The sequence below is a fragment of the Dendropsophus ebraccatus genome, chromosome 4 (assembly GCF_027789765.1).
Source record: "Dendropsophus ebraccatus isolate aDenEbr1 chromosome 4, aDenEbr1.pat, whole genome shotgun sequence".
NCBI lineage: Eukaryota > Metazoa > Chordata > Amphibia > Anura > Hylidae > Dendropsophus > Dendropsophus ebraccatus.
This window is the reverse complement of record NC_091457.1, coordinates 94,817,447-94,832,539: the sequence shown is the minus strand read 5'-3', so window position 1 is coordinate 94,832,539 and position 15,093 is coordinate 94,817,447. Positions and strand designations below refer to the sequence as shown.

At 45.8% G+C, this 15,093-nt stretch overlaps 1 protein-coding gene across 1 annotated transcript in view; it reads left to right on the top strand.

The window, feature by feature from the left end:
* The first annotated feature begins 381 nt into the window (after window positions 1-381).
* LOC138789789 (junctophilin-3-like) overlaps window positions 382-15,093 on the top strand; it is an 84,801-nt gene continuing 70,089 nt past the window's right edge. The window contains exon 1 of the mRNA XM_069968599.1: window positions 382-890. Coding sequence (XP_069824700.1) covers window positions 509-890 — 382 coding nt within the window. The 5' untranslated portion in view covers window positions 382-508. The remainder of the gene's footprint in view (window positions 891-15,093) is intronic.

The window sequence follows — 15,093 nt, the reverse complement described above, 5'->3', positions numbered from 1 at the left end:
ATAGATAGATAGATAGATAGACAGACAGATAGATAGATATAGATATGGTGACAGGTGACATTGGTGGTATATAGTGTTTCTCCGGTAACAGGTGACTACTGTATGCCTGTATTCCCCTGTGGCCGCTGCGTCTGTCCCCGGGATGACGCTGCCAGAGACCCCGCCCCGGTGCTGACACTGGCCGCTGGTGTCTGGGATTATTCCGCTGTCGCCTTATTGCGCAGTCGCTGCGTCTTGTGAGCGCAAAGGGCGCAGCCGAGATCTATCAGTCCCGGGAGCAGCAACCAATGCAGCGGGAGGAGGAGGAGGAGGGGGCCGGGACATAGACCAGGAGGAGGGGGAGGAGGAGGGAGAGGGCTCGGCAGCTGCAGTGCTCATCCCCCCGTACACGGCGAGCATCCCCCGGAATGCTGGGGAGCCCGGGGTCCTTGAGTGCGCCCCTGAGCTGAGCCCCGGGCCCCCCGGAGCCCCGTCTTCACAGTGTGTGTGCAGGGGCCGCGGTACGTGCATGTCCACGGGGGGAAGATTTAACTTTGACGATGGGGGGTCTTACTGCGGCGGCTGGCAGGACGGCAAGGCGCACGGCCACGGCATCTGCACCGGTCCCAAGGGCCAGGGCGAGTACACGGGCTCCTGGAGTCACGGCTTCGAGGTGCTGGGCGTCTACACCTGGCCCAGCGGCAACACCTACCAGGGCACCTGGGCGCAGGGCAAGCGCCATGGCATCGGCGTGGAGAGCAAGGGCAAGTGGGTGTACCGGGGCGAGTGGACCAACGGCTTCAAGGGGCGCTACGGGGTCCGGGAGTGTACGGGCAACGGAGCCAAGTACGAGGGCACCTGGACCAACGGGCTGCAGGATGGCTACGGCACCGAGACCTACTCTGACGGAGGTAAGACGCTGCGCCGGTGCTGCTCCCCCGGGGGGGCTCCATGTTATACATAGATCAGGGCCCCTGCACTGGGCACAGCAGATACACAGTGAGGGCCCCTGCACTGGACACAGCAAATACACAGTGAGGGCCCCTGCACTGGACACAGCAAATACACAGTGAGGGCCCCTGCACTGGACACAGCGGATACACAGTGAGGGCCCCTGCACTGGACACAGCAGATACACAGTGAGGGCCCCTGCACTGGACACAGCGGATACACAGTGAGGGCCCCTGGACTGGGCATGGCAGATACACAGTGAGGGCCCCTGCACTGGACACAGCGGATACACAGTGAGAGCCCCTGCACTGGACACAGCAGATACACAGTGAGAGCCCCTGCACTGGACACAGCAGATACACAGTGAGGGCCCCTGGACTGGGCATGGCAGATACACAGTGAGGGCCCCTGCACTGGACACAGCAAATACACAGTGAGGGCCCCTGCACTGGGCATAGCGGATACACAGTGAGGGCCCCTGCACTGGGCATAGCGGATACACAGTGAGGGCCCCTGCACTGGGCACAGCGGATATACAGTAAGGGCCCCTGCACTGGGCATAGCGGATACACAGTGAGGGCCCCTGCACTGGACACAGCGGATACACAGTGAGGGCCCCTGCACTGGGCACAGCGGATATACAGTAAGGGCCCCTACACTGGGCATAGCGGATACACAGTGAGGGCCCCTGCACTGGACACAGTGGATACACAGTGAGGGCCCCTGCACTGGGCACAGCGGATACACAGTGAGGGCCCCTACACTGGGCATAGCGGATACACAGTGAGGGCCCCTGCACTGGACACAGCGGATACACAGTGAGGGCCCCTGCACTGGGCACAGCGGATACACAGTGAGGGCCCCTGCACTGGGCACAGCGGATACACAGTAAGGGCCCCTGCAGTGGACACAGCGGACACACGGTGAGGGCCCCTGCACTGGGCATAGCGGATACACAGTGAGGGCCCCTGCACTGGGCACAGCAGATACACAGTGAGGGCCCCTGCACTGGGCACAGCGGACACACGGTGAGGGCCCCTGCACTGGGCATAGCGGATACACAGTGAGGGAACCTGGATGGCTCCATGGCGGTTGTAAAGTGAGGGCCCCTGCACAGCCACATAGCATGTCTACATAGACGGGGCTCCTGGTTTAGTCCAAGTATAGAATGAGGGACCCTGGACAGCTCCATGTCCTGTATAGGTGCTGAGGGCTCCTGTGACAGCTCCAGCATGTAAAGAGTCAGGGTCCCTGGACAGCTCCATGTCATACATAGTCAGGGTCTCTGGACAGCTCCATTGCAACTTCATGTCACACATAGAGTCAGGGTTCCTGGACAGCTCCATGTCCTGTATAGGTGTGAGGGCTCCTGTGACAGCTCCAGCATGTAAAAAGTCAGGGTCCCTGGACAGCTCCATGTGATACATAGTCAGGGTTCCTGGTCAGCTCCATGTCCTGTACACTGAGGGCTCCATGACATACATAGAGTCAGGGTCCTACCAGCTCAAAAACAGTAAAGACAGAGGGCTCCATGACATCTCCATGTCCTGTAAGGACAGAGGGCTCCATGACATCTCCATGTCCTGTAAGGACAGAGGGCTCCATGACATCTCCATGTCCTGTACGGACAGAGGGCTCCATGACATCTCCATGTCCTGTAAGGACAGAGGGCTCCATGACAGCTCCATGTCCTGTACGGACAGAGGGCTCCATGACAGCTCCATGTCCTGTAAGGACAGAGGGCTCCATGACAGCTCCATGTCCTGTACGGACAGAGGGCTCCATGACATCTCCATGTCCTGTAAGGACAGAGGGCTCCATGACAGCTCCATGTCCTGTACGGACAGAGGGCTCCATGACAGCTCCATGTCCTGTAAGGACAGAGGGCTCCATGACAGCTCCATGTCCTGTACGGACAGAGGGCTCCATGACATCTCCATGTCCTGTAAGGACAGAGGGCTTCATGACATCTCCATGTCCTGTAAGGACAGAGGGCTCCATGACAGCTCCATGTCCTGTAAGGACAGAGGGCTCCTAACAGGCTCCTAACAGCTTCAGGTAAAGCAGCAGTCAGGTAAAGGCTGAGGGTCCTGGTCAAAGCTCCATGCCTTGAAAAAACTGAGGCCTCATTGACATCTCCATGTCCTGTTTAGTAAGGGCCAATCGACATCTCTTTATCATGTAAAGAATTAGGAAGGGTCCCTGTACAATTCCTGTCATGTATAGGGAGGCCCGGTGGATAGTTCCATGCCATCTATAGGGAGACCCCCTGGATAGTTCCATGCCATGTATAGCGAGGGCAGCCTCATGCCATGTATAGCTCCTGGGGGCCTCTAGACAGCTCCATGTCATCTATAGCTGCAGAGGGCCCCTGGACAGTTCTATGTTATTTACTTAGGGTATAAACCCACACACCGTATACACAGCGTATTTACTGCTGCGATTAGCTGCATTAGAGGATGGGGCCTCCTGTCCTATAACCCATTCACTGTACACAACACTCCTCCCAGAGCCAGAACTGTGGGACCGCTTCCAGGACTTATAACACAGATAATGTGTACAATAGGCAAAAATAAGTGAGAGATAAAGAATTTGACAAGATTCAGATTCAGGCCTGATGTGCAGTATAGTAGGGGGATCTGGTGTTCTGCTTTGGGGTGGGTGTGTTTGTGGGGGGGTGATAAGAGTTCCTAAGGTTAATGGTATAACACTGATAAGAATTATTCCACATTCACAGGAAATGTAGTCAGTGATGATGTTCTGTGGATTGTGAGCTGCCCTCATCCCCGGCTCATCTACTGGATCTTATCACAGATATGACAGTTCTCTCATGGAGTTAAAATAAGTTTAATTTCTGAGAAGTCACTACTCCCCCTCCCTCCTTTGGTCGCAGTGACAATGGGTGTCTGCTATAATCCACTTTACAGGGTGATAGCAGTATATAGAGAATGTGTGCAGGCCTCACCAGTAATACTCTAGTAAGCTGATCCAGAGATAATGCACCAGCGCTGCCATCACCGCCCTCACTGTCAGCAGCCTCTTCTCTCATAATATTCAATTATTTTTCCACCTCTTATACTTATTTAATTTTGGTGAGTTTGTACATGTAAGGGAACTCCATCAGTCCATGTCTGATGTGTCCACTATATGATGTAGGTGTATCCGTATGCCGTGGCCAATGACCATTATCAGGTGATACAATGGCAGATCATATACTACCTGTATTATGCAGCACATGTGCTATATACTGGTCCCATGTGGCCTGCTATAGTGATAACTGACACACACACACACACACACATCTCTTTCAGGATGATTTCAGTGTACTGATCGCTGGCTGTACCTGTTACATCTTGAAGGTATCTTTAAAGTATGCCATGCTGTATAATTGACTCTCTTTGTTGCCTGTTACACTAGATTGCCCATTACACCTCATATATCAGTGTAAATTTCTTTATAAAGTCCTATACAGAAACCCCAGGATGTTGCCTCATCCCCGTCCTGCCCCAGGTCTGATTAAACCTGCAGAGCTACCCATCACCATAGATGTAGATAGAGTACAGCTGTAACCCCTTTCTTCTGCCGTCAGCAGCAGCCGAATATTCTTATTAATATAGATTTTCTGTGAATACCTGTATAATTGAGGCAGCACAGCTCTGATCATTTCCTGTGTACCACTGACAGTGTATTATTTTGCAATGTGTCCCTATAATGAGATTTGCCTCTGGGTCCCCAGCTGGAAATATATTGGTATCTGGGGAGAAGCAGGCTCAGTGTGTCACTGCCGGCCCCCAGCCTACATCCCTGATCATGTGATTGATTGGTGTGCCCATTAATTTATGGAGGAGGGGGGGAGGTGTGCAAAGGTTGGAGTCTTGATCAATATTGGATGTGAGGTCTAGGTTTCTATATAGAGCATGTGCAGAGCATCAGATCCACATTGCAGTGCAGTCTCATAGCAGGTACCAGGGCATCAGACCTTGCTCCATCTGTAGCAACATATCATGTATGGGGAGGAGGGAGCGCACACACATACAACACATTGGAGCAGTCGGATGCAGCTGCTGTGATAGGACCAGGGCTTGTTTATGCCATTATAAAATGCTGAATATGAGTCCCCCATTGCTGTAGTATTGCTAGTGCCTTCTCTGCTCCCTCCCTGCTGGGGAATTGTCAGCATAATAAACAGCAGGTCTTATTTGTTACTCGATTTCCCTGAGAGACCAATACATATGCAGCAGCAGCATTCTGCAGAGACAAAATCATTAGTGAGGCCGAGATCTGCCGTCATGTTGTTGGCCATTCCTGGGCTGGATAAAGAAGGGGGGGGGGGCGCCTACCGTGTAGAACACATTAATATGATCACACTATCCCACTATACAGTCAGCAGCCGGTGGGGCCTAAAGCGCAGTGCAGAATCCAGAGGTCTGTGTAAATACTTTATCATACCTGTATGTTTCTTCAGTGCTGGAGATCTTTGTCTAGCTGGTGTGTACAGTGCAACTGTTGGAAACCTAGCTGGGCAATAGCAAGTCAAACAGAATCAGCTATTTGTAAGTAAAAAATAGAACCAAACCAATGTTTAATAGAGCATTGGAGCATGTACCTTTTTAAAAAAAAAAATTTTCTTGACTGCAGATTTTCAGTGATCAGTCATTGTAATAGTAAAGAATATAATTAGCGGGGACGCTTGGAACAGCAATATTTGCTATCTAAAAATCAGTCGCTGAGAATGCAGCCTGTCCATTCATTAGAGAGCAGTGAGGATATTACAGAGACTACAACCTATCCATTCAATACAGAGCAGAAGTGATATGACTGAGAATGTAGCCTATCCATTCACTAGAGAGCAGCTGTGACATCACTGAGAATGCAGCCTATCCATTCACTAGAGAGCAGCAGTGACATCACTGAGAATGCAACCTATCTATTCACTAGAGAGCAGCAGTGTCATAACTGAGAATGCAGCCTATCCATTCACTAGAGCAGTAGTGACATCACTGAGAATACAGCCTATTCATTCAGTAGAGAGCAGCTGTGACATCACTGAGAATGCAGCCCATCCATTCACTAGAGAGCAGCAGTGTCATAACTGAGAATGCAGCCTATCCATTCACTAGAGCAGTAGTGACATCACTGAGAATACAGCCTATTCATTCAGTAGAGAGCAGCTGTGACATCACTGAGAATGCAGCCTATCCATTCACTAGAGAGCAGCAGTGTCATAACTGAGAATGCAGCCTATCCATTCACTAGAGAGTAGCTGTGACATCACTGAGAATGCTGCCTATTCATTCACTAGAGAGCAGTAGTGACATCACTGAGAATACAGCCTATCCATTCACTAGAGAGCAGTAGTGACATCACTGAGAATGCAGCCTATCCATTCACTCAAGAGCAGTGACATCACTGGGAATGCATATGCTGACATAGATAATTGAGAATTTTAGGGTATGGGGTAGGTATATGCAGTAATGATGGATGCAGAAAGCCTGATATATTAGGGCGGCCATTCTCCAGTGCACAGATTTCACTGGTCATGCTATTTTCTGCTACACAAACTTTAGAGGTTAGGTTACAGGAGCGGAGGTCACAGTGGACCCATAAAATCATACGTAAATTTTATTGAACCAGTAACAGATGTGGAATGATCTCTGCTCTGTCCTACGGGTCATTACCTGCTGTATCCTCATAAAAATAACGTTATGGTCTCCTTAAACTATGAAACGAAGTTCAGTCCAGTTTATTGTGTATACATCCATGTTGCGTTCAGAGCTTTTCCCCTTTGCCATCGCTTGGAGAATAGTGTAATAGTCTTATAGTGTAATAGTCTTATAGTCTGCTTAACCTGTTTCTCCCATATAGCCAAACATCATGGGCCTTAGTTTGGATGGTGCTGTATGTAGTACCTTGTTTATCATGGATCATATAGGACCTACAGTCATACAGCATAGAAATAACCATATCATCAGTAGATTGCTAAATACCACAGACCAGTCAATGCAATCAATGGGCTGTGCAGCTGCCTTCAATAGGTCTGTGCATCCAGAGGGATTGGTGGTGCACTCTTCATGTGCCCATGCTATTGTTGTCCCCTTCATTAGTAAAAGATGACGTGCGCTGTGTGACCCCAAAGGTCAGCCCTGCCTCCTTGCTGCTCATTAGGGCAGAGACCAGACATGTTCTGGTTTTGCCTTGTTATAGGTGAGTTTATAATCGGCTTCTTAGTGTCACCATATGGGCATGCTCTGTGAGTTTTCTAAACACAACATTTGTTTTCAAACAGCCAGTTAAGGCTCTATTACATGATCATCCTATATGCACAATGTCTGCTGAACGTGGTCTTTCAACAGGTTGAAAAATCACAATATCGCTATGTTTAAGGATGCCTTTACCCAGAGAGATTTATCTGACCGATTTTTGAAGCCAAAGCCAGGAATGTATTTGAAAAGAGGAGAAATCTCAGTCTTTCCTTTATGACCTGATCTCTGTTTAAAGTCTGTTTCTGGCTTTGGCTTAAAAAATCTGTCAGATAAACCTCTCTGTGTAAAGGCACCCCCAGACGCAAAAGAATGATAGCTTGGTAATGCTGGATTTGCACTGTGTGTTTTTTTTTTTTTTTACTGTTTCTCTTTCAGTATGTTTAATTTTAACATACAGAAAAATGGGATCAACCACATTTCTGTGTACACAGATCCATTTAAATCAGAACCATTTCATTTTTTTTAAAATGTAAAACAATTGGAAACAGATAGAGGTCACCCAGCATCTGTACTCAGTATGATGGAGGTCACCCAGCTCTCCCAGCATCTGTACTCAGTATGATGGAGGTCACCCGCTCTCCCAGGATCTGTAGTCAGTATGATGAAGGTCACCCGCTCTCCCAGCATCTGTACTTAGTATGATGGAGGTCACCCAGCTTTCCCAGTATGTTGTACTCATGTGTATGGTCCCAACTCTAAATTTAATACAATGAAAGCAATAAAGGAAAACTTCATTAAAAAAATCAACACTAATGACAGGCCACACCGCTGAAAAAGCACCCACAAAAGCCGCACCCCCTTGTTGCCAAAGCCTTAGGGTCCTTTTAAACTCAAAGATATGTGATGGATTTGTGAAGCCAAAGCCAGGAACAGACTATAAACAGGTCATAAAGGAAAGACTGAGATTTTCTCAAATCCATTCATGGCTTTGGCTTCAAAAATCTGTCAGATATCTGTGTGTGTAAAAGGATCCTAAAGGTCCATTTACACAGAAAGATTATCTGACAGATTATCTGCCAAAGATTTGAAGCCAAAGCCAGGAATGGATTTGAAAAGAGAAGAAATCTCAGGCTTTCCTTTATGACCTGATCTCTGTTTATAGTCCGTTACTGGCTTTGGCTTCAAATCTTAGGCAGATAATCTGTCAGATAATCTTTCTGTGTAAATGGAAGCTCACTGCATCATAATGAATTATGAGAGTCCTGTTACAGATAAATGTTTAGTCTGTGATATGCAGCCAGCACACAGGTCGTATATCACAGGCTGCACATGGACGCGTGAAAGGGGCTTAAGACCTCATTCTCACCCCCATGTGTTTTCAAATAGTCGTGTGATGTTGCCAGGATTGTGGGCAGCATCGGGGGGGGGGGGGCTATTGGTGAACAAATGGGGCGTGGTTTCAGTCGCATGCAATTCTCCACATTTAGGAACGCAGCCTTAATAAACTTGTAGCAACTTAGTGCCAGTCGGCACGGAGTAAAACTAGCAGAATTCTGCGGCAGAACCCTCAGCCGCAGAATCCCGCCAGCCTTCGCGTATACTGGCATGTTAACATATTAATTCTTCCGAGCAGAGAGGCGCGGAGAGAGAAGGCTCACAAGCCCTCCCATAGACTGCCAGCATACATGGAGGCTGGCGGGATTGTTCGCAGTGGAATTCCGCCAGTTTTACTCCGTGTGAACTGGCCCTTAGAGTTGTGATCACGCGGCATCTCAACTCATGTAAGTGAATAAAGTTGCATTGTAACCTGGCAGTCGTCATAATCTAGGATGAATTCTGGATGAGTCGCTGTGTAGCCGTAGCCTTTATAGACATTGTAACAGGTCAGGTATTATCTGGACAGTCATTTTCTACATATAGCAAGAATGTCCCTATACACTCACAGTAGGCAGAGATCAAGAATATTACAACATGAAAATGAATAACAAAGCTGAAAAACATTGAATTTTTTTTATTATTTTTATAAATCCCCTCTAATAAAAAAAAAATCTGGTTGTCAACATTCTAGGTAAACACAGCAGAATGATCTTATGTTTGACTACCTTGTATAAGCACTAAGAGGGAAATTTACGAAAATTCGCCTGCTGAGCCGGTAGGGGGCGTGGCAAGGTGGTGAGAAAGCATAGCCTTCTGTCGCACCAGATTTACCATGATTTACCCCTGCTCGCAGGGGTAAATCATGGCAGAAATCCACATCTGCTCAGATTTCTGTGCCCGCCATATGGAAGGCGCAGGTTAGGCCAGTTTCACTAGTCATGCATTAGTGAATCTGGTGGGGTAATTGGGGGTCAGGGCCTTATTTAAGCTTGGCTTTGGTTTGGCATGATGGGAATTGTAGTTTTGCAACAGCATGAGAAGAACAGGTTTCCTATTCCTGGTCTAGTAAATAAGCAGGGAGGCGAGCTTTCGATTGTGTTAAGCAGTGTTCTGCAGAATCCTTTTCTCGTAATAAGTAAAAACACAATGAAGCAGGCTAATGGTGTGTTTACACAGACAGATTTATCTGACAGATTTTGGAAGCCAAAACCAGGAATGGATTTGAGAAAAGGAGAAATTTCAGTCTTTCCTTTATGATCCGTTCCCTGTTTATGGTCTGTTCCTGGCTTTGGCTTCAAAAATCTGTCAGATAAATCTGCCTGTGTAAACGCACCATCAGGGTCCATTTACACAGAAAGATTATCTAACGGATTATCTGCCAAAGATTTGAAGCCAAAGCCAGAAATGGATTTGAAAAGAGGAGAAATCTCGATCTTTTCTTTATGACCTGATCTTTGTTTATAGTCTGTTTCTGGCTTCGGCTTCAAATCTTTGGCAGATAATCTGTCAGATAATCTTTCTGTGTAAATGGAATCTAAGTAAAAACATAAAAGAAGGAAAAAAAAGCATTTTTACTGCCTCACACTGAAACCAAATGCATTTTTTGACAGCTGTTTTCATGTTAAAAAAAAAAGTAAAAGTGAACCCAGTCTAAGGCTTGGTTCCCACACAGTATTTTTGAAGTGGATTGAAAACACAGATAGGGTACACTGCTGAAATTGAGTGGAAATTGAGTCAGTTAACAGCAAATAATTATTTCAAAGCAATGGCTGTTGTTTTAACATAATGTCCGTTATTTGCCATTGAATGACGGCCATCCAGTAAATTTTAACAGTATGTGAACATAGCCTTTCTGTGTTTTCAATCCATTCCTGGTTTTGGTAGTAAAATACTAAGAAAAAAAATACTGTGTAGGAACATAGCCTTAGGGTAGCTTCACACTGACCGGATTTCACACTGTGAGTTTGCAGCGAAATCCACTGCGGATCCAGTAGTGTGAAGCTGAATGGGTCCCATACACGCTGCCTGTTTGGGACCCGGTCCCTTTAACCCCGCAGCCCCGACCCGAGTATACATTACCTGCTCGGCGTTGTGGCATTGTGTAAAGCTTCTGGCTCCCCTCGTTCCTCATCAGCCAATCAGTGCTGCCGTGCACTGATTGGCTGATGAGGAGCGAGGGGAGGCGGGAGCCTCACACAGCCGCAGCGCCGAACAGGTAGTGTATACTCGGGGCGGCTGGCGGCGGGGAGGTTGAAGGGGCAGGGTCCCATACAGGCAGCGGATCCACTGCGTGTATGGGACCCATTCAGCTTCACACTACTGGATCCGCAGAGGATTTCGCTGCAAACTCGCAGCGTGAAATCCGCTGCGGATCCGATACGTGTGAAGCTACCCCTATAGAGCAATCTGTTACATGTTATATATTCAACTCTCACTTGTTTCTAAGTAAACCCTTATTTACATAATATCCTGCAGGCAGTGAGTAAGATGTATAAGTGACCAGTAAAACTATAGAAACGTTTTTTTGCCGTTATCCAGATTAGACTTTGTTGCCGCATTGTGTAAAGTCAGACACGTGCTGTATTATCAGGTGTTGCAGAGTGCGGCGGAGCTCCATGGTGCCAGCTGTGGCACATCTCTGTCTTGATTGACACTGTGTTGTACCATATGCTACTCAGTCATCATTCTAGGGACAGAACGTAAACCCTGAAGACATTGTGAAATATCTGTCACATATGGAAATCAGACTTCACAGTCCCAGTAAATGCAGCTCTGCTTCCTAGCTGTTTGCTCACAATATATATATATATATATATATATATATATATATATATTCTCAGTCTAACTTTAATGCATGATAATTTTCTAGTAATATGTTATATTCCAGTAATTGTGCTCCTCTCTACTTTCCCTGTCATCACTAGTTACAGGTTCATGTATAACACAAGTTTCAATATTATGGAGCCAATTGTGGAATTCCTTACTACCATCTGTTTGCTGAGGAGTTTTGAGACTGAAGTTGTGATCCTGCTTGCCTTTAGTGATTGGACTTCATCCATTTACCTGATAAAGTGGGCCATGGAGTTGTCCAGCGAAAAAAACATTTCTTTCAAATCAACTGGTGTCAGAAACTTATTTAGATTTGTAATTTACTTCTATTTAAAAATCTCAAGCCTTCCCATACGTATAAGCTGCTGTATATCCTGCAGGAAGTGTTGTTAATTTTCATTCAAACTATCTGCTGACATCTCTGGCCGAGTCAGGAACTGTCCTGAGCAGGAGAGGTTTTTTATGGGGATTTGTTACTGCTCTTGACAGTTCCTGTCTCGGCCAGAGATGTCAGCAGAGAGCACTGAATGTAAATAAACAACACTTCCTGCAGGACATACAACAGCTAATAAGTATGGGAAGACTTGAGATTTTTAAATAGAAGTAAATTACAAATCTATATAACTTTCTAACAACAGATGATTTGAAAGAAAAACATTTTCGCTGGACAACTCCTTTAATGAGGATATATCCCTGTTATGCTCTATGTTACATGGTGCCCCATGAAATAATATTGGAGACAATAGGGGAGGGTAAATATGGCTCCCTGAAGGTTTATTCTACTTGGAATACATGTAGGCCTTCATCATGTTCACAGTATGAGCAATATAGACTTGATACAATCTAATTATACCCAGGTTTTTAATGGTCCTCATTATCCAGTTGGTAGTGCCGGAGTGGAGAATTATTCATTTTAAAGTGAGTTAAAGCTGGGTGACAGCCCTAATGTGAGTTTTTATCGTAGCTGTATAGTTTTACCCTCCCATCAGTAGATGTCATATAAAGCATATTTGCAATTTACATTCATAATTTTTTTTATCATGGAAGACACAGGACTTCCCAAAGAGTCTAAACACAGGAAGTCCTGTGTTTCACAGGCTAACTGAGCACTCACAAAGAGAAGGCAGTCATGTGATTGATGGACATGTTGAGCTGTGACTCTGTAGTGGCTGGCTCTTCATATGTTTAGTCACTTTTTTTTCAACCAACACAAGACTAAAAATCTGCCTTCAGGAGCCTGGACCTGGATTTCTGGTAAGTACAGTGGTGCCTTGGATTACAAGTATAATTCATTTCAGGACTGTGCTTGTAATCCAAATTACTCGTAAACCAAAGCAAAGTTTCCCATAAAAATAATTGAAATGCAGAAAATTAATTCCACGTCCCAAAAATAATGATTTTTTATTCTGAATAATATGTAAAACAAATGAAACAAACATGTTTATGTGATATAAGTTACTGTAGATTATAGCAATCAGCATGTGAAGTATAATGTATAGTAAGTGCATAAACCTGATAAAACAGCAGCGGATTGCAGATACAGGATGGAACTGCAGATCCCCATAATGCAGTAGTGTAGTACAACAGGCTAGAATAGAGACGTAGGGCTGCTGTCAGAGGTCTGTGTGGTCACACGGCAGCAATGGGGAAGGGGTGCGTCCAGCAGGAGCCAATCAGGAAGTAAGAATCACAGAGCTATGTAGGAGGACAATTGTGCAGTGTGAATGGCTGAGTGTAAGTGCAGGCACATTATAGCAGCAGTGTTTATAGCTGAGTGTGACTGCAGGCACATTATAGCAGCAGTGTATACAGCTGAGTGTAAGTGCAGGCACATTATAGCAGCAGTGTGTATAGCTGAGTCTGAGTGCAGGTACATTATAGCAGGAATGGAGAGGATGGGAAACACAAGGGCTGACAGAGACTGTAGAGAGCATAAAGGAATGAGCAGGGCATACGTGGGCACATACATGCAGCACTCTCTGTCCGGGGAGAGAGGGGATACAGCTATGGAGAGATTACCTCCACAGTTCTGTCCCCTGATGCAAGCCCCAGCCTAAAGTGGATCTGCAATGATTTGGAAGGTGATGGAGACGTTCTTGGTCAGAGTACAGTGCTGTAGACCACCCTGTGGAGACCATGCCCCTCCTCCACTCCCGCTCCCACCCAGTACAGGGAGCTCTTAAACCAAAACAATACTTTTAAACCAAGTTATAATTTTTAAAAACTGTGAGCTCTTCTTGCAAAACGCTCTCAATCCAAATTACTCTTAAACCAAGGTACCACTGTATAGCTTTGTTTTACAGCATGATAACAAAAAATAATAATGAATGTAAACTGCAAACTTGCTTTATTTCACATCTACTGTTTTGAATGTTGAACGTTATAATTACAGTGACACTTTAAATACAATTTTTACTATTTTGATAGAAGGCGATGTCTCCAGGGCTTATTAATACCGACTTATATTTGGGGTTTCTGACAGCAGTACAGGTGACTTTGGTGATGGGGAAACCGCTGTCTCTTCCTTTCTTGTCTTAGGCCGCAGTAACTGGGGAGGGGGACTATAAAAGAGAAGCGTTTGCATATGAGTTTTAATTGACAGGGGGAGGAGAATAAGATGCTTTATTGCTAAATCAACACCTCCACAGTGATGACCAGACAGCTGCTGTGGTGACGGCCTCTCTCGGCAGTCACATAATGAAGATTGATGGTGCAGCCAGTTAAGTATATATGTATATATTCCTGCTACATCTGTATATGAACAGGTTCCAAGACCACCGCCTGGAAATTCCATCTTAGAATCGGGTATTAGGTGATAGACTGGAGCTCAATAACTTGTGGAGGATTATATATTCTACTGTTACTGGTAATAATATGTTGTATGTGTTAGGTGAATTAAGTCTCCATGATTATTAGGGGGTGGGGGTGTTGCTGGGACTACTTAATAGATCAAAGGTCATTATAACTAAAGGTATACTGTAGACCAGGAGTGGGGAACCTTCGTCCCTACAGCTGTTGCAAAACTACAATTCCTATCATGCCTGGACAGCTAAAGCTTTAGCTTTCTAGGCATGATGGGAATTATAGTTTTGCAACAGCTGGAGGGCCAAAGTTACCCCATCACTGGTGTAGACAAAAAAAGGTACACAGTGTTGTGACTAGAACAGGGATTAAAAGAACACCTAAAAGAGAATCCCTGTATCATACCCATCCATGTGATGCCCAGTACTAGACTCTGTATCAGTGTAGTCTGGAGTGTTCCTTTAAATGCCCAGATTGAAACCTTTTGTCTGAAGGTCGCCATTGAAAATCCCCTGTTCTCCACATCCCTGCATAGACGACTATTAACAGTGTTATTACCCTATCACTCAGCTGAGAGGCAGGAAAAGGCTGCAATCTGACGATCTGTATTCTGTAATGGGAAAATGGGATTTATTGATTTGGAGTCCGTGCTGGATGCAGACTATGGAGAGATGCATTTTACTCAGCAGCTCCCTGATTTCCATAACATCACAGTGAAGCCAACTTACAATCCTCTGCGGCAGTTCACTGTGGTCATAGACACAGCCATAAGGATGAAATAGTAGATAGACCTAAGGGATTTTCCGATTGTTTGTGTATAAAGTTTAATCATTGTATAATGAAAGTTCTGCAAATTTCTAACGTACTGTGTTTTTCACTGCTTTACCATTTCCAAGATCTGACATCTGTGACTGGAAACATTTTTTTTACATCCAATGACTGAAAACCCTTT